This window comes from Propithecus coquereli, unplaced genomic scaffold (genome assembly GCF_000956105.1).
Source record: "Propithecus coquereli isolate 6110/MARCELLA unplaced genomic scaffold, Pcoq_1.0 Scaffold95, whole genome shotgun sequence".
In the NCBI taxonomy this organism is placed as follows: domain Eukaryota; kingdom Metazoa; phylum Chordata; class Mammalia; order Primates; family Indriidae; genus Propithecus; species Propithecus coquereli.
The window spans coordinates 4,984,947-5,008,367 of NW_012155840.1; the positions used below are offsets into that span (position 1 = coordinate 4,984,947).

The 23,421-nt window shown below is 39.9% G+C and overlaps 1 protein-coding gene across 1 annotated transcript in view; it reads left to right on the forward strand.

Moving 5' to 3' along the window:
* The window catches only part of SH3GL2 (SH3-domain GRB2-like 2), a 242,853-nt gene that overhangs the window by 192,859 nt on the left and 26,573 nt on the right, over nucleotides 1-23,421 (forward strand). The window contains exons 2-3 of the mRNA XM_012665046.1: nucleotides 6,115-6,183; nucleotides 15,845-15,917. Of these exons, the coding sequence (XP_012520500.1) occupies nucleotides 6,115-6,183; nucleotides 15,845-15,917 (142 nt within the window). The remainder of the gene's footprint in view (nucleotides 1-6,114; nucleotides 6,184-15,844; nucleotides 15,918-23,421) is intronic.

Here is a 23,421-nt window from a genome sequence, read left to right on the forward strand (position 1 = left end):
TTTGCTCACATATGTGTGTATTTATATAGGAACATACATACATATGTTTATGAACTAAAATATATTTGGATAGCACCAGTATTAATGGGAAGAATATATGTCATTAATACTAATTGTAGTTGTATTAAAAATAATATAGTTGATGAATGTAGAATAGTTACAGTGAAGATAGAATTTTCTTTAGCCTTGGCTCTAAATAAAATGTGATGCGTAATCGTTTGTTGAATTTTCTTATTTTTTGCCTGTTGCTAACAAAGAAGAAGATATTATACTTCAGAGGGGATATTAAACTGTTAAGAAGGAGATACAGAGGAAATGCTAACTTATAGTTAAGGGTCTTCCTTTAATTTACATGTAATGTTTGGTTTTAGAATAATTCATCGAAAAATATTTTTTCTGCTCTGCAAGCACTATGTTAATTACTGCAGTCTCACATTTGCAAACAACAGAGCATGTACTATGTATAATAATTCCTGCTGTCAGAATGTTACAATTCAGATCAGCAAAGATCTTCAGCAATTTTACTCATCAAGTAGTTGCTTCTGGGTAATCCAGCAGATGATGAGTGTCATTGAGAGTGCAAAGGGAGTCTGATATCTTCCAGCTGGGATGGACAATCAGAGATGGTGGAGAGAGTGAAATCTGGATGGGCATTTTAGACGAGTGGTAGAAGCTGAAGAACAGAAAAGATAAATAGGTTCAGGTACAAAGCAGGAGGAATAAACACAGCACATTTGGTGCATGGTAAAGAAACCTGGCTTTGTATGACGAATAGTGAGAGATACAGCCAAACAAAAACAGGGAAGTTAGGAGGTAAACAACTTTGCAGATGTGGAAGGTATGAATAAATTTGGTCTTAAGCCTATTGAATTTCACCGACAATGTGATTTTCAAGGAGACCTTTATAAAAGGCAATTGGAGATACAGTAGTTGGCTTTTAAGCATTTGGTTAATGAAATGCAATGCTGAGAGGAATCAAAGCTGCAGCTAAAGTGTGGAATGTCTTCTGCCTAGCGGTGACAGCTAACTTGGGGAGAATGAGTCATTGTTGGAAAGCACTGCAGCATCCTTTGGGCTGGGAACAGTGGTCATTTATCTAAGCTGTCTCTTGCTGCTGGTCTTCTTTGACATTTTTCTAATTTGGAATATGGGAAAAAAAATAGCATGAGACAACCACAACTGCAGGCTCAAAATTAAGACTTTTAATTAAAACATGAGTTGACTGTATTTATTTTCTTTTTCGAAAGTTGTGCTGTTTAAAATTTCAAAGTATTACAGGGGTACAGATGTTTTTGGTTACATGGATCGCTTTTGTAATGCTTGAGTCAGGGCTATATGTGTGCTCATCACCCAGATAGTGTTCATTGTACCCATTAGGTAGGTTTTTGCTCATCCCCTCCTGCCCCCTACCCACCTGCTTGATTTCCTCTGAATTTTACTTCACTCTGTGCACCTGTGTGCTCATCAGTTAGTTCCAGTGTAATAGTGCATGTGGTGGTGGTTTTTCCATTCTTTAGATACTTAGTAGAACGTTCTCCAGTTCCATTAAATTGTTGCAAAAGGCCTGAATTCATCCTTTTTGATGGCTGAGTAGTATTCCATGATATACATATACCATATTTTGTTAATCTGCTTACGAAGTGATGGGTATTTGGGTTGATTCCACATCTTTGCAGTTGAGAATTGTGCTGTGGTAAACATTCACGTGCGGGTATACAATGACTTCTTTTCCTTTGGGTAAATACACAGTAGCGGGATTGCTGGATGTAATGGTAGGTTGACTTTTAGTTCTTTCAGGAATCTCCATACTGTTTCCGTAGAGGTTGTACTAATTTTCAGTCCCATCAACAGTGTATAAGTGTTCCTTCTTCTCTGCATCCATGCCAGCATCTGTTGTTTTTGGACTTTTTAATGCCTTCCTAACTGGGATAAAGTGATACTTCATTGTGGTTTTAATTTGCATTTCCTTGATTATTAGTGACATTGAGTATTTTTTCATATGTTTATTGACCATTTGTCGTCTTTTGAAAAGCTTCTGTTCATGTACTTTGCCCCAAAAGACAAACAACCCCATTAAAAAGTGAAAGCTGTGCTTCTTGAAATACCATCCCAGAGTGAGGTGATCAGTCTTATTTGCCTCACTTTATGCCACCTCTCAGTCAACTTAACATTAATATTCACAAAAGTACATTGCAGTTCAGATCAACAAATCTTTACTGAGTGCCTCTTGTGAGGAATATAATGATAGAGGAAGGTGAGATTTTTGGTTTGGTTGGAATACAGAGTGTATGAGAAGTGTAATAGCAGGAAAGATTAGAAGTATAAGCTCGCATGTTGCACTACATTGGTACTATTGAGGGTTTTGAACCCTTAATGTTTTTAGATGGTACAGAGGGACATATTGGCTGACTGGCACTGTTCTGTTTCATTCAAATACCTTTTGCTTTTTTTTTTTCCTAAGAAAATATAATTAAGTTTATTTTCCATTTATGTGTTTAGCATTTTAATTTACCTAGTAGATATATACTTAGAAACATACATTTTCCCAAATTGTTTAAAATGTGCAGTTATATTCATACCATGTTTCTTTTTTTTTATTTCAGGATATTAGGGCGGTACAAATATCTTGGTTACATGACCTTTTGCTAATGTTCATTTAAATAGGTGATCAGTTTCTTAAATGGCAAGTATATCAGTAAAAGCATACTAAACAGCATTACAAAAATATTCTGTACTATTAAACTTTAGTTTTAGGTACCACTTCACTAGAAAATAATAGCACAAGATGTAGCAGCTAAGGAAAACAGAACTCTGTTCATTATAGGCCAGACGGACTCAGGGAACCTGTGTTCTTCACCTTGATTCTTAGGCATAAAGTGAAAGGAAGTTTCAGTAATGTTACTTAAAGAAAAGGAGGAGAAAATATTTGCAGTACTCCTAAGGAATGAGTCAGTTGTTATTTAGCCCCCCCTGTTTAATTCAAGGCCTTGATATATTTAGATCCTTTGTGACTTGGAAAAATAGCCCAAAGAACAATATAGATGTCATCTTGAATATTACTTTTTTCCCCCATGAAGCTAATTAGAGGAGAAATTTTTATATCAACCAGCCAGTCAGGCCAGTATCAGTATCTGACTGCTGGCATCATTCACTGTATTTGGTGAACTCTCCCAGAGCAGCTCAAATGTCAGCTTTTATGGAAAAGAGAAATGATCTCTTCTCCTCTCTTCTCACTGACGTGCTTTTCTCTCCCTCTCCCTATCCCTTTCTTCTCTCCCTCCCTCTCTTTTTTTTGAACATACACACACCATTCTTGTAAACCAAATCATTAAAGCCCGTACACTGAGGAGTTGGCCACAGTGTGTTATCAGGACTAGTTCTGAATTATTAATGGCCAGTGGCATTCCAGTATGCATTTTGATATAGGGAGCCAACTACTGCGTTGATAAGCTATTGATGGATGCAAAAGCAGGGAGCAATCAAAATCACCATCAGTTGAAAAATATAGGATTGAAAGTGTGATATAGGCCCTTGTGCTTTTTATTCTCTGGAGTTGGTCAAAATGTGCTTAACCCAAGGTTACCAGGATTTTTTATAAATGGGCATTTCACAGGTACATTTTTTGTGTGTCCACTTTGCAAATAAAACTAAATATTTCAGTCACAGGTTGTGTGAGTGATCTATCTGTTATGATCCTCTTTGACAAAAATGAAACCTTGGGATATAGTGAGTCCAGTCATGTTGAATGGAGATGACAATTGATATTGAGATTGTGTAGCAGATGTTTCTTTACTGTGTCAGAGTTCAGCTAGATCTGAGTTTCCCAGCGAAATTTAATGGCAAACCATGTATTTCAAGAATAAGACACAAGATGGGCTGACTGACATGTGAGCTAAAACCACTGTCATTGAGCAAAGTGGGAAGGAGGGAATCAGTGTTACAGAGTAAAAATTTGGTGATAGGGAAAATTTAATAATCTTTAAGGCCCCTTTCTCTTATTTTCTATAACTTACATCTCAAAATACAGGTCAAGTCACTGGCACTTGGAATTGCACTAGGAGGCTCTAAACTGAATTCTATCCTTCCCCTCAATTTCAAGTTTGGTAAAAATCCTTTTAAGAACACAAGCCAAGAAGCTGGCTGCTGGATCAGATCACAGGTGGTACAGGCTTATAAAGGTGAGGCAGTATTGATGCCAGACAAAGCCTGGACCTGTGCAGACTGCTGGAAGAGGTGATAGTCAGCTTCATCCATGGCACAAGTTAAGTGATAGACAGGGCTGATGTCCAGGGTCAAGAGTTAAGGCAGTGAATTCACCTCTGGCTATCTGAATCTGATGGAACTTGAGGCAGAGAAGGCCAGCACCATGGACAGCTCTTCAGTGCCGTGGTGCGCATGGAAAAACTGAGTTCAGGTCCTAGTTCCACCTCTTCCTAGCTAGAGATGTCTACTGTGGACAAGTAATTCACTTTATGCAACATAGTAATATCTGTTCTCTATGGTTCTCAGGGTATACATTAAATTGCAAGTGAAAGCATATGTCAGTGATACAAATTAAAAGTGTTAATATGTCTTTATTAACCTTTCACTTCGAATCATTTACCTGTGTATACCTAAGATTGCATTATGTTAATGAAAATTGCTAGCTTCTTCTCAAAGTTTGAAACAATAATTAAAGAAATTGACGAGAGAAAGGAGGATGCTGTAAGCATATATGCACTTTATTGGTGAAAGAATGGAATTAGGATTTATTGTACACCATATAGGTTCGGACATGGGTTCTTACAATTTCTTACAATTATCATGCCATTTAAATTTCATAACCACTCTGTGTAACTAGCAAGGAGTAGGGGAACCATATTCCTCCTGCTACTACTGATGGGTGAAATGGATGGTATCTGCTATGCAGGGCCAGAGTGGTGATAGAACTTTGACTCTCAGATTTCCCAAGGGTGGTCTCTTTTGAAGGTTTTCTCTTTTGAAGCAGGAGTAAAGAACAAAGAGAAAGAGAGGGTAAAGAATACAATTCAGGCCCCAACAGGGGGACAGCAGAGTGTCCATGGCCAGAGATGGAGCCAGGTATCCAGGGGCCCCTTTAGAGGGAGGTGAACCAAGCTCACTGAGATAACCCAGGTTGTTGCGGAGACTGCGTCAGGTTGGCCGTAAGGGGAATCCTATGCAAAGACCCTGAACCCAACTGCTATTGAAGGAAATTAGAAATCATACCTTGATATCTGTGTGTGATAACTTTATGTAATACAGTGACATCTTAGGAAAAAGCATCTATCTTTACATTTAGGGTAATTTAAAGGGAATGAAAGTCTTGTGTCATTAGCATTCAGTATTTCTGTCTTTGATGAAATCAAAGTATCTTTCATGTAATCCCCTCATACATTTTTACTAGACTTAATTTGAGTCATTATTTCAGAATAAAACAGGATATCTAATTTTTTATGAATATACTTTTGCATGCAGAAAATGAAAATTTGCATGTGTTAATTGATAATTGGGAAATGATTGCACATCTTTCCATATAGCTTGTTGTATATATGTAAGGATGTAGACAACTTTATGAGACAGGGAGCTTTATAAAACTACTGTTCAAGTCCTTTTATCTGAAGATGAGCTGGGCTGAGTTTTTTTTTTTCTTTTCTTAACAGTTTGATAGATGTTTTTGATTATCTGTTCAATAGCCCATTGAGGAATAGGTTGAAGAAGTAGCAATTTTCTACCTAGATGGCATTTTAGATCCATTATCAGAGGGAAATGATTGTTCTGTGATGCTGTTGTCCCTTAGAACTCTCAAGAGGAAAATGTTAGTGATTAGGTAGTTATATAATGATTTATATAATAGAAAGAGCACTAGGATTGAAATCAGAAGATATAAGTTTGAATTCTTGCTTCAATGCCCCACCAGGAACATGGCCTTTGGTAGGTTGTTTAAACCCTCTGAGCCACACACAGTTTGCTCCTCTGAAAATGGGAGTCTCCACCTAAGTCAGAGAATGGTTATGAGATTACATTAGATGATGTATGAAAGTGCTTGGAATGTTTAACAATCGTCTTTTTAAAAGAAATGATTTATAGTAATTCTTCTTTTCTTATTTTCTACAGAAAGTGAGTGAGAAGGTTGGGGGAGCTGAAGGAACCAAGCTGGATGATGACTTCAAAGAGATGGAGAGGGTAAGTCTTCACCACCTAGAGTTCTTTTTAACATCATCAGAGGACAAGAGAAAAAGGGAAACTGTTTACCACTGGTATCTGAGAATATATTTTATTATTTTAAAAAATTGTCTCCTTTTAGTGTGTATTTTAAAACAGAAAATGTAAAATGTCTTGACTTTATACTATTTCGAGAATAAAACATCAGTAAAGGTGAAATGTCATTCTGCACTTTTCCAAGTAAGGACCCTGCGGATCTGGTGTTTGAATTAGGGTGAGGTGGGAAGAAAAGAGGACAAGGTGGAGAATGATGTCTCAGATGTTTTCAGGAGAGTTTTGAGTCACTCTCTGGCTCTAGAGGACTTCCCTGATTGGACAATGTCAGCTAGAGGCAGCTGGGCAGTTTTTGAGTCTCCTGACTTTGGCCCAAACTCCACTTCTGCCATTTGTTGCCAAAGTCCATTTTATTGCTCAGAGCCTCTATTTTTTAATAAATGTCAAATAAAAATACTAATACCCACTTGGGGGATTTTTATTAAGGATTAGAAATAGCGTAAATCATTTAGCGTTCTTCCCAAAAGACAGCAGGTTCTCAACAAGGGAAGGTGGAGGTAGTGAACAAAATGTCTCATTTCATTTCATTTGGGACATAAGCCATATTTTCTCTCTCACTTTTCTTTCACTTTGAGGCTGTTCACAGCAAGTGATATTTAGACTTATGATGAATAGTGTGTATGGAATTGTGCAAATAAATATTTTAGGTGTTAAGTGACTGGTGGGTAATGGATAAGGTAGTACAAATCCTGTACTTGAGCAAAAGAGGATGTCACAAGCCTGTGATGTACCTAGAAACCACATTTAAGCATTATTAAGAATGTTGCTTTCGTACTTTATTTTAGCAAAGCAGTTATTTTCTTTATATTCTAATTTTGACTCTACCAGAAGTTTTTTAGGGGCCTAATATTTTTTTCTTAGTCCACATCAGTTCCAGAGGCTGCCTCAGTTTTGCTATTTTTGCTGTTTGTGCAAAGGATCAAACAAAGAAAATTCCTAAGTGCTTTCTGCCTGTCTTTTTCAGTTTTTCTCCTGATGAGTTTGTTGATGAATTCAATAAGTATTTGCTGTGTGCCTCCTGTGAGCTAGGCATGTAGGATAGAGACAAGGTTCCTGAGTATATGAAGTTCATAGTTTAGTGGGGAAGGCAAACTTGGGACAAGTACTGACTAGATGGGCAAGGTTCATGAAACATGGTGCTAGACAAGCCTGACACAAAGGAAGCTCACTGGCAGGTGGTCAGGGAAGCCCTCCCTGATAGTTAAGTGAAGGTGTGTAAGAATTAGCAGAGCCTATTGTGTTTCTGGTAAGGAAACAGCATGCAAGCAGGCAAGAAGAGAACATTTGAGTTCCTGAAAAAAACATGAGTTGCCAAGAGGCAGGAGTCTTGTGAAATGAGACGGCGTAGTGTTGACCCAGCTGGTCATTCTGGCTAAAATCTTGAGATTGGCCTTACTGATGGGCACCCACTGGTGAGGAGATTTTTTACTAGAGTCCTAGGTCCCAGCCAGAAGTCTAGGCAGCCAGCCTGTTATACCTAATGCCCAGCAGGCAGCTACTTGCCCTGACTGGACTGAAGTCTGCATTGGTCCCTGTTTCTCATCTCTGGATAGTTCCAAATACCACCTGATCTTCAACTAAAGCTGGTAGCCACTGATACTCATACTTCTGGAAATAGTAGTTCACATCTTCTGCAGCATCCAAGTCTCCAGATACTCAGGCACATTCCCAGAATGACTTGGCTCTGACTCCTCCACTCCCTGTAATATTGGAGTCCTCACCCCTCGTGATGAATGGCCCCTTGGGTCTGTTCATTTGCACTGGCCTATGTCTACAGCCAGTCTTACTGGGGCCCCTTATCCTTTGATGCTGCTGCATCCCCAAGAGAGCATTTATAGTATGCCACGTGGCCAGAGTTGTGTCATTAATGACAGATTAGACAAGTATTTAGGAATTTGAAACTAAGTACTGGGAATCAGAATTTGGCTCCTGCTTTTAGCATCTGTCAGGACTAAAGGGAATAAGTAGGTAGCTCACTGTCTAAGCTAAGGCAAACTAACTTTCTGCTTCTTAAATGAGACTGAAAAGAACAGGAAATTTGGAGAACTGAGTAGTTGATCACTGAGCAACTAATTAGACCTTTGGAGGCTTATTTTGCTATGAAATGTATGCCAGTCTTGCAAACTAATTAAAGTAAAAGAGGATCTTGCAAGAATTTCATTATACTTTAGGCAAATACCAACAGAAATCCCTCTGAGTCTGAAAATAAAGTATAAAGTTTATTTTTCCTAATTCATAGAAAAGTTTCTGAAGCTTTTATTTCAAAATCAAGATATTCCTGCAATAAAGTAAACTTCTGATTATTTCAGGAACACACTCATGGTTCTGTGTGTGAGTTTATACCTAAGTCAGTTGAGAGATTAAGATTTCACTGCAGTGTAGAAATTATTTTATTCCACACATCTTTTGTCGCTGGCTCTGTTGTAGATTTTGTACTCCCTACCCATGCTAAATCTACATTAAGAGTGTAAGATTTCTGCAGTAATTGAAAAGCACTAGGCATTGCATTCAGACTCTGAAATCTTTTCTCTCCTTCTATTTATTATTCACAGAAAGATTTTAGCTCAGTGTTCCTAAGCCTACAGAACAATCACCTTTCCATAGTTGGTTTTCTGTTGATGAAGCATTTGGGGTAGAGAGACCTTTGTTTAGTTGTATTCTCAGAGGTACAATTAGACATCAAAGTAAATAAACGAGAGCTTTGCATCAAGCAGTGCTACTGGGAGAGAAAAGTGGGTTTTCCTAGAGGTATTTCTCTAATCCACTGCCCTCAGGCTCTCCTGCCTTGATGCAGTAAAATCCCCTGCAGCCTCCTTCCCTGAGTGATCGGGCGGATCCTATGGCTGTGTTGTCTCTGTAGGATCCCTGCCCACATTGATTTCTCTCTTTCTCTTAAATGCCTTGCAGGGAATTGTTTCTGTTTCAGTTTTAAATATTGCCTGTTGCTTACAAGCTTTTTAAAATACAGGCTAAATTTCTTACTATGGTGCAGACATTGAGTGGAATTGTTCTTTGAAGAGCTGCAAATTTTTCTGTTAAGAGGAAGTTCTGAAATTTGAGGATCCTGTGGTTCCTTCTTAAATTTCTGTCAGTTGTGGCAATGATGCTGTGGGTTTGTGTGTGTGTGTGTGTGTGTGTGTGTGTGTGTGTAGTTACATTCGTTAATTCACCTGGAAAATCTGTAACTGCCTTCATGTGGCAGGCGTTGTGCTAGGCACCAAGAATACAAAGATAGTTAAGGCACCGTGCCTATCTACAAGGGGCTTCCAGTTTTGATGAAAAAAATAGGCACATAAATCAGGAGCTTACAGGACATGGTGCTTGGTGCCCTGGGGAGGATTCTCATAGAAGACCTAGGAGAGATGCTTAATTCAGGCTGGGTAGATCAGTGGAAGCTTTGTAGGAGAGAGAGTGCTTGAGCTAAATCCTGAAATTTTCACTTGGCCCTATATATATGGATAACGCAGAATTCCAAGCCAAGGGGTCTAGTATATTTTTTGGAAGCCTGAAGAGTATCCTGGGAACTCCCTTCTGTTGAAACCAGAAGGAATCCTAGAGTTAGAAACATGGCTATAGCCCCCTTTAATAAATATGTAATTCTTTTTAAGGGGCAACCTCAAGTTTTAAGAAGAGCAAGATGTCGAGAAGGAACAGAAAGAATGCCATTCCATTTGAGAATGAGAAAGGATTCTTGGCAGAGTGGGGTGTGGGGAAAAGCCAATAGGAACTTGTCAATGGTCATTATCATCGTGCACTCAGTCACTGGGTGGAGAGGGGTTCAATCTTTCTAAAAACCCCAAGTGGCAGAACTAGAATTTATGAGTAGAAACCATGGGGAGGCAGATTCTGGCTCAATATAAGAAAAAACTTTCGGCTGTTAGAGCTGTTTGAAAAAAAAAAAAGCCTCAGGAATTATTGGATTCCCTGTCACTGCTCACATTCAAAGAGAGGCTGAACCCACAGTTCCGAGCTGTCATGTGAAAGCACACTAGTCATCTCTTGTAAGGTTCGTGGTTAGTAGTTTGTTACTAATAATGCCACTTTTTAATGATGTCACTCTTACTGGATTCCAAAGATCTCTCTCAAGTGGGAGAGATAGGAGTAAAGTTCCAGCCAGCATGCTCAGAGTGACACATATCCCTCCCTGGGTGTGCCATGGATGTCTGCCATGCCCACAGATGTCTCCTTCATGGTGTGGCAGGAGAGGAGGAGGTGTGATCACTGTTCTAAGACACCCACCTGCCAACGTGCAGTTGTAAGAAGGGCCAGAGCCCCAAACAAGATGAGCTTTAAAGACATCTTTCTACTTAGCCTGAAATTCAGTGATGGCAAGCTTGCTCTAAGTTACATGTTTACTGTATATTTGCAAGCTTGTTAAAGGAAACGGCCAAGATTAGCAAAAAGTACACTGGGGCGATCTTAGCCTGATATCTTGTTTATTTTATTTATTTATTTTTTAACACAGATTGCTAGTCAGCCTTCCTGAATACATAAGATGGCTGTTGTAAAGCAAGGCAGTTGGGGGACAGGTGTGTTAACTCTTCTGAGTCTGTCCGGAGCTATTAAAAACATCTTGGACCAGCCTGTATCTCACTGCTGATCAGACTTTCCCAGGAAAGTTTTCATCATGTCTCTGTGACTGCTTATTTAGCTGTTTTTGTTCAGAGTTCTCAGTACTTAAAGTGGGTGCGTGTGCATTGTTAATACTTGCATTTTCTAAACTTTAGTGATAGAAAAAATAAAAATTTGAAAAGATTTTAGTGTTTTGCATGATATCTTAACATTTCTTTTATGTAACTACTTTGAGTTACCCCATGTCCAAGTGGGTGCTTAGTTCAGCTATTTATTAATGATCGTTAAACCCACAAACTATCTGTGCTCCATTTAAGGCATCTAATGTTTTCTTAAAGTCTTCTCTGCTTCTCTGTGACAGCATCTGATATAATGTGGTATCTGACAGTATGAAATCATACCTTTCAGTTCTTTTGTTGCTCCACAAAGAGTGTCCTGTTGTTCACGAGTGCTTCTCCAGGGAAGAAAGGTGATATTCAGTTGCCTCTGGAACAGTAACCCCATTCCAGTCAATTCAGTGCCTTTCTGTTGTCTAGGATCTTGTCTCTAAGGACTGAGACAGCTGGTGAAATGTCCAGCATCACCCACAGCTTTAGCATGGCATACCTTAGTGAAACCAGCACCTAGCACAGGCATTGGCAAGTTTTTTGTAAGGATTTTAGGTTTTTGGGGGCTAGAGGGCCCATGTGGTCTGTGTTTCAACTTCTTGCCAATGCTGTTGAAAAACAAAAGCATTGACAGTGTTTAAATGAATGAGTGTGGCTGTGTTCTAATAAAACCTTATATAAGGATGCTGAAATTTGAATTTCTTATAATTATGTGCAGTGAAATAGTAGTCTTGTTTTGAATATTTTTAACCATTTAAAAATGTAGAAACAGGTAGTGGTCTGAATTTGGCCCACTGGCCATAGTTTGCCAACCCCTGACTTAACATGAAGAAGAAAAACGTTACAGTAAGTAAAAAAGGGTTAAGAGAGCTATTTTCCTCCCTACCCAAAGTTTTAAGTTACAAAACTGGATAATGGAAAAAGAAGTTTCTGATGTCAAAGTATTGAGAGTTGCTAAAATCTTGGTTTTAAGAAAATTGAAGGAAAAAACCCAGAAGAATACATGCCTACACATTTGTTTTCAGAAAAAAAAAAAACTTATTCCACACAGAAGTTTTTATTTCCTAAAAACATGCCTGTATTTGTATGTGTGTGTACACACACACACACACACACACACACACACACACACATATATATATATATATATATATGTGTATATACTGTATGTGTGTATATATACAGTTTCACCTCCTTTAAACTGCCTTCCCTCATGGCTCCCCACCCCAGTCCCAGGCAAGGTTAGTTGAAGATGGAGGCTCAGGAGTTTATAGGAGTGGAAGTTGTTGTATTTAGGGCACATCAAAATTTACTTTCAAGTAGGAATTAGAAATTTGGGGCATTGAGAAAATAAACAGGTATATGCCATAAGTTCAGTTAAATTGTGGGAATAAGCTCTTGATGGTTATAATAAATTATTTAGGTGGAAATCTTCTTGCTGACTTTATCAGACCTGTTAATAAGAGAATATGTTCATGAATGTTGCCAGTTTAGGTCTATAAATAACTCTCCTAGCAAGTGCCTCACAAGGTACCTTCAGGATTCTCACAGAGATACGGTCCTCAGCTTGGCTATGGCTGACACCGTATCGTTTAGCGGAAGTGTCCTGGGCATTATTATTGAGGACAGAGATGGAGAGAAGTTAGAAATTGGTTAGCCTCCTACTGGAAGATAACTTCAGAATAGCAAGTGGTTGTTGGACAGTTCGGTCCCTCTGGTATTCTGTTTTAGAAACCCTCTGATTCATGACCTTTAGAAACCCTACTGTTCTTCCCATGACAACACCAGTCCTATGACCTCAGGGAGCTCATCTGCCTTCTCTAGGCCTCAGATGTGGACATTTAATAAATTAAAGCACTGGACTGGATTTTCTACTGGTTTCTTCTTCTTATATGCATTAACTATATCAAATATAATAATTATCCATCAGAATGCACTGAGGGTCAAGGGCCTAGTGAATGAATTTGCCAAAAGCTGTTTCCTCTTTGTTATATGTCCTGATGATGAAATACACAAATAACTATATTGAATAAAGTTGTTTTTTGAGGTGGATTTTAAGTGAAGATTATTTTATACTCTAATCAAAAGAGTTTACATGGGACTTGTCCTATAATGATGCCTGGATTAGGTAACCAGAAGTGGTAAAAGAGCCTGCCTCAGTGGGCACAGAGTCTGAAAAGGCCTGGGTGGTATGAGTCCTTCCTGGGAGACTTTCATCAAGCCACAGGGGACACTGGGCTAGTTTTTATTTCTAATTCCTTTTTGAGATGGACTCCTACTCCAGGGACCAAATGTAATACTTTGGTGTTGGTGTCTCCAGCGTCTGTGTGCATCCCCTTAGACCCTGGCTTTAGCCAAGCTAGTGGCTCTATTTAGAGAGCCTGAGTAGTTGCGCTCTGTATTTATAGAGCTCAATGGAAAAGAGGGGTTCTGTACCTGAAATGAGGACTAGTTTTCACAGCCTTCCTCACTGACCTCCCTGTGGGCCAGGTGAGACATGCACTGCCAGCACCCAGCCTCCGTGGAGAGGCCTGTGCAACTGAGGTGTGTGGTCCAGTAAGTTGTTTGGAGAGCCCCCTTTCATAGCGTCTCAGGCTAGAATATTCTTGTGTGTGAAGCTTACACAGACTTTGAAGACTTTCAAAACAAAAGTAGAAGATGGAATAGCGGGTGCTTTTCTCCTTACCCTGTGAGTTGAGAGATGCCCTTGTTGCCTATCTCTTTTTTTAAATTAATTATTATTTAAAATTTTTTTTTTTATTTCAGCATATCAATCTCTCTCTCATGCAGTCACCCAGGCTGCAGTGTAGTGGCATGGTCATAGCTCACTGCAGGCTTGAACTCCTGGGCTCAAACGATCTTCCCACCTCAACTCCCTGAGTAGCTGGGACTACAGGCTCGCATCACCATGCCTGGCTGACTTTTTAAAATTTTTTTAAAGACAGGGTCTCACTATCAGCTTGATATTGTTGCCTTTTTCTGAGGAGCTTTTGCTTTGAAGAAGCAAAAGAGCTCTATAAATATAGAGCTCTATAAATACAGAAGAAGTATAGGGTGGTGGTTAAAGACACAGACCCTGGAGCCAGAATTGGGTAAGTTTCTTAACCCCTGTGTGTCTGTTTCCTCATCTATTAATACATTATAGTGTTTGTGGGCATTAAATGTGTAAAGATATCTATAGCCCTTAGAACAGTTTCTGACAAATAGAAAACACCTTATGATGTTGATGGTTATAATTATTAAGGACAGAGATGGGGAAAGGTGGAAATTGGTCAGCCTTCTAGCAGCAGATAGCATTAAGATATCAACTGGTCATTGGATAGTTGAATTACTGTGGTACTTTTTCTTAGAAACCTTGACTTCTGAAATTTTTTTTCTTCCCATCATAGCCACACAGGTGTTTGCATACATTTGATATCTAATTCCATAATCTCTTGTTGTATAGTCCTCAGGAGATCTGCATTTGTCCTTCCATCACACAAGTACAATGGAGTTTCAGTGTGTTTGTTCTGTACACACCTTTGAATCCATTTCCCTGGCATAAAACAGTCCATGACTTGAGTACATAGTAGTTGATTGACATTTTGCTAATACTACCAGGACGTTCATGTATGGCTGTAGAAGTTATGTACCACACAACTCCAGAGGGCCTCTATTCACTTCGAAACTAATCACTACCTAGTACATACTCAAGTCTAAAACATCTTCAAATTTTGAATCAATCACAAGGACATGGTACAGGATTTATATGTTGGAGGGTGCATTTGTAATAGGATTCTTTTTAAGGTAATTTTATAGCAGATAACCTCACAAGAAAAAATATGTTTTCCTCTGTTGCTTCTAGTAGTAGCAGGCCCACAGAGTAATATGATTGCCATGGAATGTGAAATTGTTAAGTATTGAAAAACAACTGAAATATAAAATCTTTTAATAGGTAGATTATGGAAAGGCAGAAGGCTTACTACGTGCAAAGCTAACTTTAATATGTAGACGCAGCAGGTTATGGAAAAGTTTCTTAGATTTGCGGGAGAAGCCCTTGAACTCCAGTAAGAAAACAAACAAAAAACTTTCCCTTGGCTTGACTGATACCTGAATCTCCACATTAAAAATTGTTCTCACTCATACCCATGTCATATATTGCAGGCACATGCCTTGGATAGGAGAATGCATTTATTCTCACTAGTCATTTACCCTGTAGAGTGAATGAGTGGACCACACACATGAATAAGAAAAGGATTTCATGAAGGAAGACAGAGAGGACCTAACTGCACTGAGTAGCTTCCACAGCCTCTGCATATGGGGAGGGGCCTGACAAAGGGGGGATATTGGGGAACATTGAAGGCAAACACTGACCATTCCAAATGTTGTGAGGTATAGACTCTAGCACCAAAATTTTTGTTTAGAACTAACCAAAAGTTCAAGGACCTACTAGAAGTGTTTGCTCAAGATTTTATATCCTTGGGATGTTATCAGAAGTTAAATAAAAGTTTTCCCTTTCTTAGTTGAATGAACAGAGTTGATGTTACATTATTCTTTCTTTAGGGCAGCAAAATCTGCCACCATGCCTAATCCGCTGTAGGCATCCATCATACCTCTAGGGCAAAATATGTTTCATTATATCCAACTTATTTTTTGCCAGAAGATAATGAAGAATATTTTGAAACAAATTTTAGGAAATTACCAGCTTCCTTTTTGGATAAATAGTCTTTCCAAATCTTGATAGAACTCTGCTGAATACAGCGTCACAATTACTTCCATGCTCCCCAGTGTCCCTCAAATCCTGCGAGACTTGTCGTTGCTCTGTTGCACCACTGGTGCTTGTGTACAGACTCAAGCAAAAACTAAAGTTCTAATGCCAATAATTTTTGTCGTTTATTTTCTCATTTCAGAAAGTGGATGTCACCAGCAGAGCTGTGATGGAAATAATGACTAAAACGATTGAATACCTTCAACCCAATCCCGGTAAGGGATCATATTATCTGCTCAAAGTATCCCTTTGTGTAACTTTTGTTTTCTCTTTGGTAGATGTTTTAAGTTCTGTCTGTTATCCTGGAGGTTCCTTGACTTCAGATACAGCACTTCGGAGAGAGGGGCTTTGTAAAGTTCACATTGAAGTAACTGGAGGATCTATGGTATTTTGTCCAGCTCTGGTCTATTTGTCAAACCGTGTGTGTGGACAGGTTGGGTGTCACATGATATCAAAGGAGCTAAACCTACAAGGTGTTATCAGTTGACCTTTAATTTTCAAGAGATAGAAAGAAAATTGGGATATTTTTAAAGACAAAATAGATATACAGTAATTCCCAGAAGATGTAAAAAAGTTGGAACTTGAATAGTTCTGTAAAATACAGAGGGTTTCTGTTCATATGACATCACTGAAGTCTTTGGGGGGTTGTTCTTGATTGTGGTTCTTCTCCAAGCACGTCATAGATCATCATTTGTTCTGCTAACCTGTTATGCTCTAGGAGAAGGGAGTTATAATAGAGATAATGGACCTATGCCTTGATAAGAGAGCCAGACAGAATTGGAGCAATCTCCGTAGATACCAGGTATAGCAGAGCAAAGCAGCTTACCTCATAGACCTCCTCCTCGTGCTTTCCTGTGTATCAGTTCCTAACTGCAGGGTGTAGGAACTTGAGGCAAGGCTGAATGTATTTGAGATGTATGAATATTTGGAAAACTTAGTCTTGAGACTAGTTTCTTTGGGAGCTTCAGGTTAGAATTCTGTGTCTTTTATGGTCATAGGGAAGATGGTACAGGCAACTGCTTCAGTCCCAATGGGTGTGGATACTGAGCATTAGTGGGCAAGAGATAAGAAAAGAGGATGGTGTGGGATAAGAGGAAGCAGGTGGGCACAGTGGTGCATGCTGGCCAGCTGTCTGCTGCCTCTGCTGCAGCTTTCCTTCCGTCTTTATCTACCTATGACCAGCACAGCTGCTGGAGATGAATGACTATGTGGGAATAACATTCTGAACTTTTTTCCTTCTTAAAACACGTTAGAGATGAGATTATGTGAGGGAGGAAAATATCGAAGAAAATTAGGTAAGCTGTAGGAACCAGGAATTTAACTGACAGTAGACTAGGTAAGTTTTCAAAGGGTTAGCAAATTAGTCAAAGCAGCAAAAATCAAGTTTCTAATTTTTACCCACAACTTTCTTGGTAACCTTTATATTCCACAGAGGTGCAAAGATCTCTTGAATGCACATTTATTTCTCAGTATTTAAACAACTGTAATAGGTCAAGTTGATGCTGGTTCTGAGTAAGCAAGATCTGGCTTGGGTCAGGACAGGACTGACTGATGCCAAGTTACAAATTTACGTAGACTGGCCAGTGGGATCAGGGGAGATTGATGTTTTGTGGGTACTTCGAAAGTGCCCTGTATTAATGCTCAAGCATGCTTATTAGCTTTCAGATCTTGTGGTTGTGGAGCTTACACGTCTTTTATGTTCCTATTGAAATGATGACCACAGAGATTTTAGTTAATTTTCAAAAGTCTGTGGATATGCTCTGTGAAGATCTCACATCCACTCTTGCCCACCTTCAGAGTGATATTTTGAAAAGGCAAATCTCATCGTGTTATTATCTTGCATAAAACCCTTCAATGGCTCTTTATGCTTTTAAGATTACATTTCAGATGTTCAATGTGGTTTACAGGGCCCTCTGTGCACGGCTAGCCTGCCCTTTCCCCTGCACCTTGCTAGGCCAGTGTGAAGGTCCCTTGGAAGCCTTCCTTGGCTCCTGAACACATTAGGTTCCCCTGTCAGTGTCCCTCTCGTAGTCCCATGCTTGTTGAAATTGTGTAATGTTCGTGGCTTTGTCTTCCCTGCCCCGTGAGGACAGGGCTGTGCCTGTCTCATTCACTGCTGCATCCCCAGTCCCTGGCTCAGTCCAGGCAGCCAGTAGGCACTTGAATATTTGAATAAGTGAATTATAAAGCACAGTTGACAAGCAGTGGCTAATGGAATAAAACTGCTCTAATACAAAGGATAGAAGAAAAAATGTTGCCTTAAACCATCAGATCCTCCCATGTAACCAGTATTTATCACATGTGTTTATGGTTATGCAAAGACCAATTCTAAGATGCTTTGGGGTAGAAGTAAGACCAAGTTGGCACCTCTGCCCTCTGGAACCTCATGGTGTAACTGCATAAGTTACAAACACTTCAGGGAGAGTAGCCCAGAAGACTTCACAGCAAATTCCTTCTGGGAATTCCAGCTGATTGAGGAGGTGGGGAGGGGTGAATGGGGTCGCAAGCCTACAGGTCTGTCCTGTGAAGCGGGGCTTTCCAGAACATGGAACAGACAGCTATGAAGTCTTCCAGCTTGGACTGTGAAATTTTTCTGACAGGAGCAGCCTTAACCAGTACAGATTTCTAAGCTGCTTAAATAGGAAATAATTTGAATATGAAAAGTACTGTGCATGAATTTCTTTCTACTGGTTATAAGCCCCTGTTATCAGGGTATTTAACATCAAAGATCATCAGAGAAGATATAAATGAATTTTCTTATTCAAGTATTCTGATGCATTATGGGGAAGAAAAAGGCACGAAATTAGTGTTGTCCATTAGAAATATGATCCAAACCACATGTCATTTTGTATTTTCTAGGAGCCACATTAAAAAAGTAAAAAAGGTGAAATTGATTTTAAACATATATTTTATTTTTACCTAGTATATCCAAAATATTAATCAGTATTGAAAATTACTGAAATATTCATTTTTTCTCTAAGTTTTTGAAATTTGGTGTGTATTTTATACTTACAGCACATCTTAATTTGGACCAGCCACATTTCAAGTGCTCGGTAGCTCCCTACAGCTCCCATAATAGACAGCACTGGATAGTTTGCCCTTTGAACTCTTCTAAGATGAAACTATAATGTTTGATATATGTTTAGTGTTTAGCTCCTTGGTTTTCATCTATATTAGTGAGGTTTTTTTTCAATAGAGAAATGGACTCTTGATTTAGGATTAGACTGTCTTTCAGTTTGGTGTATGTTTTTTTTAATCTTCCAAGAATCTGTTTCATGACACTATTGTGGAGATGTTCCCCTCAAATGGAGTAACAGACATGGCCAAATTAGACTATGTGTCCTTTCCAGCCTTGGCAGACTTGTTAAGACAGAGACGTTCTCAGTTTGCACTGAGAAGTTAATCTGATGTCCGAGCTACTTAGATAAAAAGCCGTTTGAATGTGAAAAACACTGTACATGGTACAGGTTTGGTTCTCTACGGAAATGCTTTTCCCTTGAATGCCTACGTGCTCTAGCTTTTCCCAGCATGCCTGAGATTGGGGTGTTAAATTGGGGTCATTAGATGTCTATTTAGAATTTTTTAATAATTACTTCAAATCTCATTTGTGGAATATTGCCTGTGAAAATAAAAGTTAGCTGCATTAGTTTTGAAATGTCTCATTAGTCCCTGCAAAGATACTGCATCAAAATTAGTATACTTCTTTTTCACAGACTGCCCTCTTAATCATCTCCTTCCAAAGATGAATAAATACAGTGATGATAAGGTATTTTGTGGTGGTGGAACTGAAAATTAATACTTGGCAATCATGTACTCAAATCCTTTCACAACAGACTGAAAGTGCTACCTTTCCTGGAGGGCAGGGTGAGCTGCATTCATCTCTGTGTCTTTCAGGGCCCTGAGCATTGTGCCTGGCACGTTGCCCTCAGTATGTCTCCTCAACAGGTGCACAACAGAATATATCCATCCTTCACTTAAGAATAGGGGTGTGTACTGACTCTCGCAGCCAGAGCTTTTACTTTTCCAAATCCTGACATTGAAAAATAATCAAAATGCATAAAGGACAGATTACACATGCAGTTGTGATGAAAATGTCATTACACTTCACAGGAATAGGATCTTTTAAGGATAAACATTTTAAAGAGGAAAGTGTAGGTCAGGTGGTAGGTGGTAAAATTCATGTACAGTGTGTATCGAAAAGGCTGGAGAGTTTTTTCTATTTTTACATGTTTGGGGGAAATATTGAAAATTAACTGGCCCCTAGGATATTTGAGACAGTTTAAGTAATCCAGAGCTTTAAGTCAGCTGGAACTGATGGATTAATGATATTCCTTCCTGTGTCTCTAAAGACTGCTAAAGAATGCTAAAGCCAGGCCTTATTTAAAATATTATTAATCATAACGAACAATATACATTTAAAATATGTGTGTAGACATATATGGAAAATTGAGCTAATGGAGTCTCGCTTGGGTAGTCCTGAGGTACTGATACACTACAGAGAATAAATCCTCAGCCTGTGGCGGCCCCTGTACTCGCAGTATCCTCCTGTTCACCATACTGCAGGCTCACTGGCATTTCATTTCTCTAGTGCTCCAAGCTCTTTCCTGCATGAGATTTTGCAGTGGCTGTTCCCGCTTCCTGGGATGCCCCACCTGCCCCTGATTTGACACTTGTTTTCTTACCACCCTTCCTGCCTCAGCTTAAATATCTCCTTCTCTGACAGGCATCTCCTGGGCCTCCTGTCTATCAGGCACACTCCAGTTTTGCATTCTCATGACACCTTCATGTCACATGAGTCCCCCTCCACAAATCTCTCGAGTGGTTCCTCAGAAGAAAATTAAAACTACTTACGAGGTCCTGAGTATCCGACTTCAAGTCCTGCATTCCCAGCGATCTCCATCTCGCGTCCTCTGTGCCAGCTTCACCAGCTGTCCCCAAACCCGCAGTCACCTCCTTCACCAGGCCTTCCCAGGCCCTGTGACTGAACCATGTCCTCTCCAGATCTTCTCAAAGCTTCACTCAGGTCTCTGTTCAAATGTCACTTTATGTGTGCGGCTTTTCTGACCATCTTGTTTAAGACACCAACCCTCATCGCTCCCTATACCCTTTTCCTGTTTTATTTTTCTTCATAGCACTTAAACCTTTACTGTATGTTTACTTGTTAAAGTGCTGCTAGTCTCTGCCACCACAATGCAGTGGCCTGGGTGTAGGATTGTTGTTTGTACACTGCAGAGAGCCCACCCAATTCTATTATTTCGTTGTACTTTTCATACTGTTTACTTTATATGTTTTTATTTGTTCAGTACACTTCCTTTTTCCGTTCTTATTCTCCTACTTTACGTTCTCCACATAGCAGTCAGTTCTGTCCATTAAAGGTGTAAATCTTGTCACTCCTCTGCTTTTAACTCTATACTGGCTTCCCTTGAACTGAGAGGAGAGTGAGAGTAGATCCTCAGCCTTGTTCCTGCCTCAGGATCTTGGCACAGGCAGTTGCTCTGCCTTGAACATTCTCCTCCAAGCTCTTGTAATGGCTGCTGTGTCCATCATGCTGCCTCCAGTCAGATGCCGTCTCCCTGTACAGCCCTTCCCTGGCCACCCTGTTTAAAATAGCCTCTCCCTGCCCCTCTCATATCCCCTTCTGTTACTTCCTATCACCATCTGAAATTACATTCTATTTTATCTTTTTATTTATTGTCGTCCTATCACCCATATTTCTCATTTAACATGTAATCTCCACATGACTAGAAACTTGTCTAGCTTGTTTACAATTCCTAATGTAGAAACAGTGCCCTCAGTAATGATTTGTTGAATGATTGCTGTTTATCGTGCACTGTAAACTCACTGAAGACAAAGACTTTGTTTTCCTCATTTATATATGCCCAGTGCCTAGCACAGTGTTTGGTTCTAGCAGTTGCTTAATTTGCTGAATGTATGAATCAGTTCTTACATTAAGCATATTTAAGCTCCGTCTTACAGAAGTAGCTTACCTTTCAGGTAGAGGCCTGGTCTGCAGACTTGCGCAGCCAGGATCAGAGCTGTTACTCTGTGTAATATCTAGCTGGTGTCAGGCACAATTCATACATTTCACAGTTGCTTTGGAAAAAGCGTGGATGTGCATACTCTCATGTATAAGATCATTGGGCCGAAGCTATTTACAGACCATTCATATTTACAGATCTAGATAATAGTTGTTCCTATTTTTTGGTGAGAAAACTGAAGTTGTAAAATAGATTAAGTAATTTGCCCAAAGTCATTATCTTTGAAGAGAAGAGTCAGAATCTGTATTCAGACGTGACTATCTCCAAAATACATTCTGTTTTCAAAATGTGTTATGCTGCAAAATATGAAGATATTTTCAGTCTTGGTGTATGTGGCAAATACAGTCCTGGGCAACCCCAGACGATTCACATCCTTGCATAATCCCTTCCTTTTGAGTGTGGCTGGAGCCCAAAGGTAACAGGACCAACCACTCACCACTCCCTCGATTAAGTTACATTATATGGCAAAATTGAGGGCGTGTCACTCCCATGATCATGTCATATTATGGAAGACTGTCAAAGCACACTAAAGTGAGAGATATTCTCCTGCTAGTCTAGAAGCAGCAAAATGCCATATTGTGGCTACCTAAGGAGAGGCCTACATGTCAGAGGGAACTGGGGGTGGTCTCTAGAACCTAAGGGGGGGGCAGTAGCCAACAGCCAGTAAGAAACGAGGGCTCTGCGTCATGCAGCCTCGGGAGGTGAGCGGCCTTGGCTCAGGAAGACAACCACCTGGGTGAGCCTCGATTGTAGATTCTTCCCCACCAAAGCTCCAAGATGACAGGACAGCCTGGCTCACACCTTGTTTGCAGCCCTGTGAGACCCTGAGCAGAGGACTTAGTGAAGTCGTGTCCCAACTTCTAACCTGCAAAGACTGTGAGATAATAAACGTGTGTTGTTTGAAACCACTAAATTCGTGGTACTTTGTTATGAAGCATAGAAGCTAATGCAGTGTGGCTGTTTGTGCCCCACCAGTGCCGCCATTTCAATCATACCACTGTCTGCTGGGGCTATGCGGCCATTTGCCCTTTGCTTAGGTTCCCCGGATTGGGAACGCCTGTCACTATCTTTTTAGCTTTTAAGATCCTTTGGATTCCGCAGTGTGGCCTTTTGACCAAATCCAAATTTTACAATTAAAAGGCTTTGTTTTGTGAAATTTGGATTTGGTTGAGGGGCTGCACTCAAGGATTTAGAAGGCCACATGTGGCCCCAAGGCTGTAGGTTCTCCATCCCTGCCAGGATAGTCCACTCCAGCTAAGACTGAAGATATCTCTGTGTTTTGAAACATGATAGCAAAAAGCACTTGGCACAGTGCCTAACACTTAATAGGGGCTTGAGAAATGTCACTCACTGTCCCTTCCCAGGGGCCTGCAGCTCTATCTAAGGGCATCTCAGATGCTTACCCAGCAAGTCCTCCCCAGGCAAAGCTTCTCAGTCCCACTGAGGGACCCCTCCCCAGAGCAACTTCAGTGCTGAGTGGTGCCCTCCATGTGCTCTGAAAACCTGAAGAGGCAAAGGCTCATCATAGTGATGTCACTACAATGAGAGTGTGTGTTTTTCAAATTGCACAGTTTTGTACACCTGGGGTCCAGTTGCCTACTTTCCCAGGGCATGTTGCAAGACCTGTGTTGGTGCCTTGCAGAACCCCATTTTGAGGTGGGAGATGTTTGCTGTCCCATGT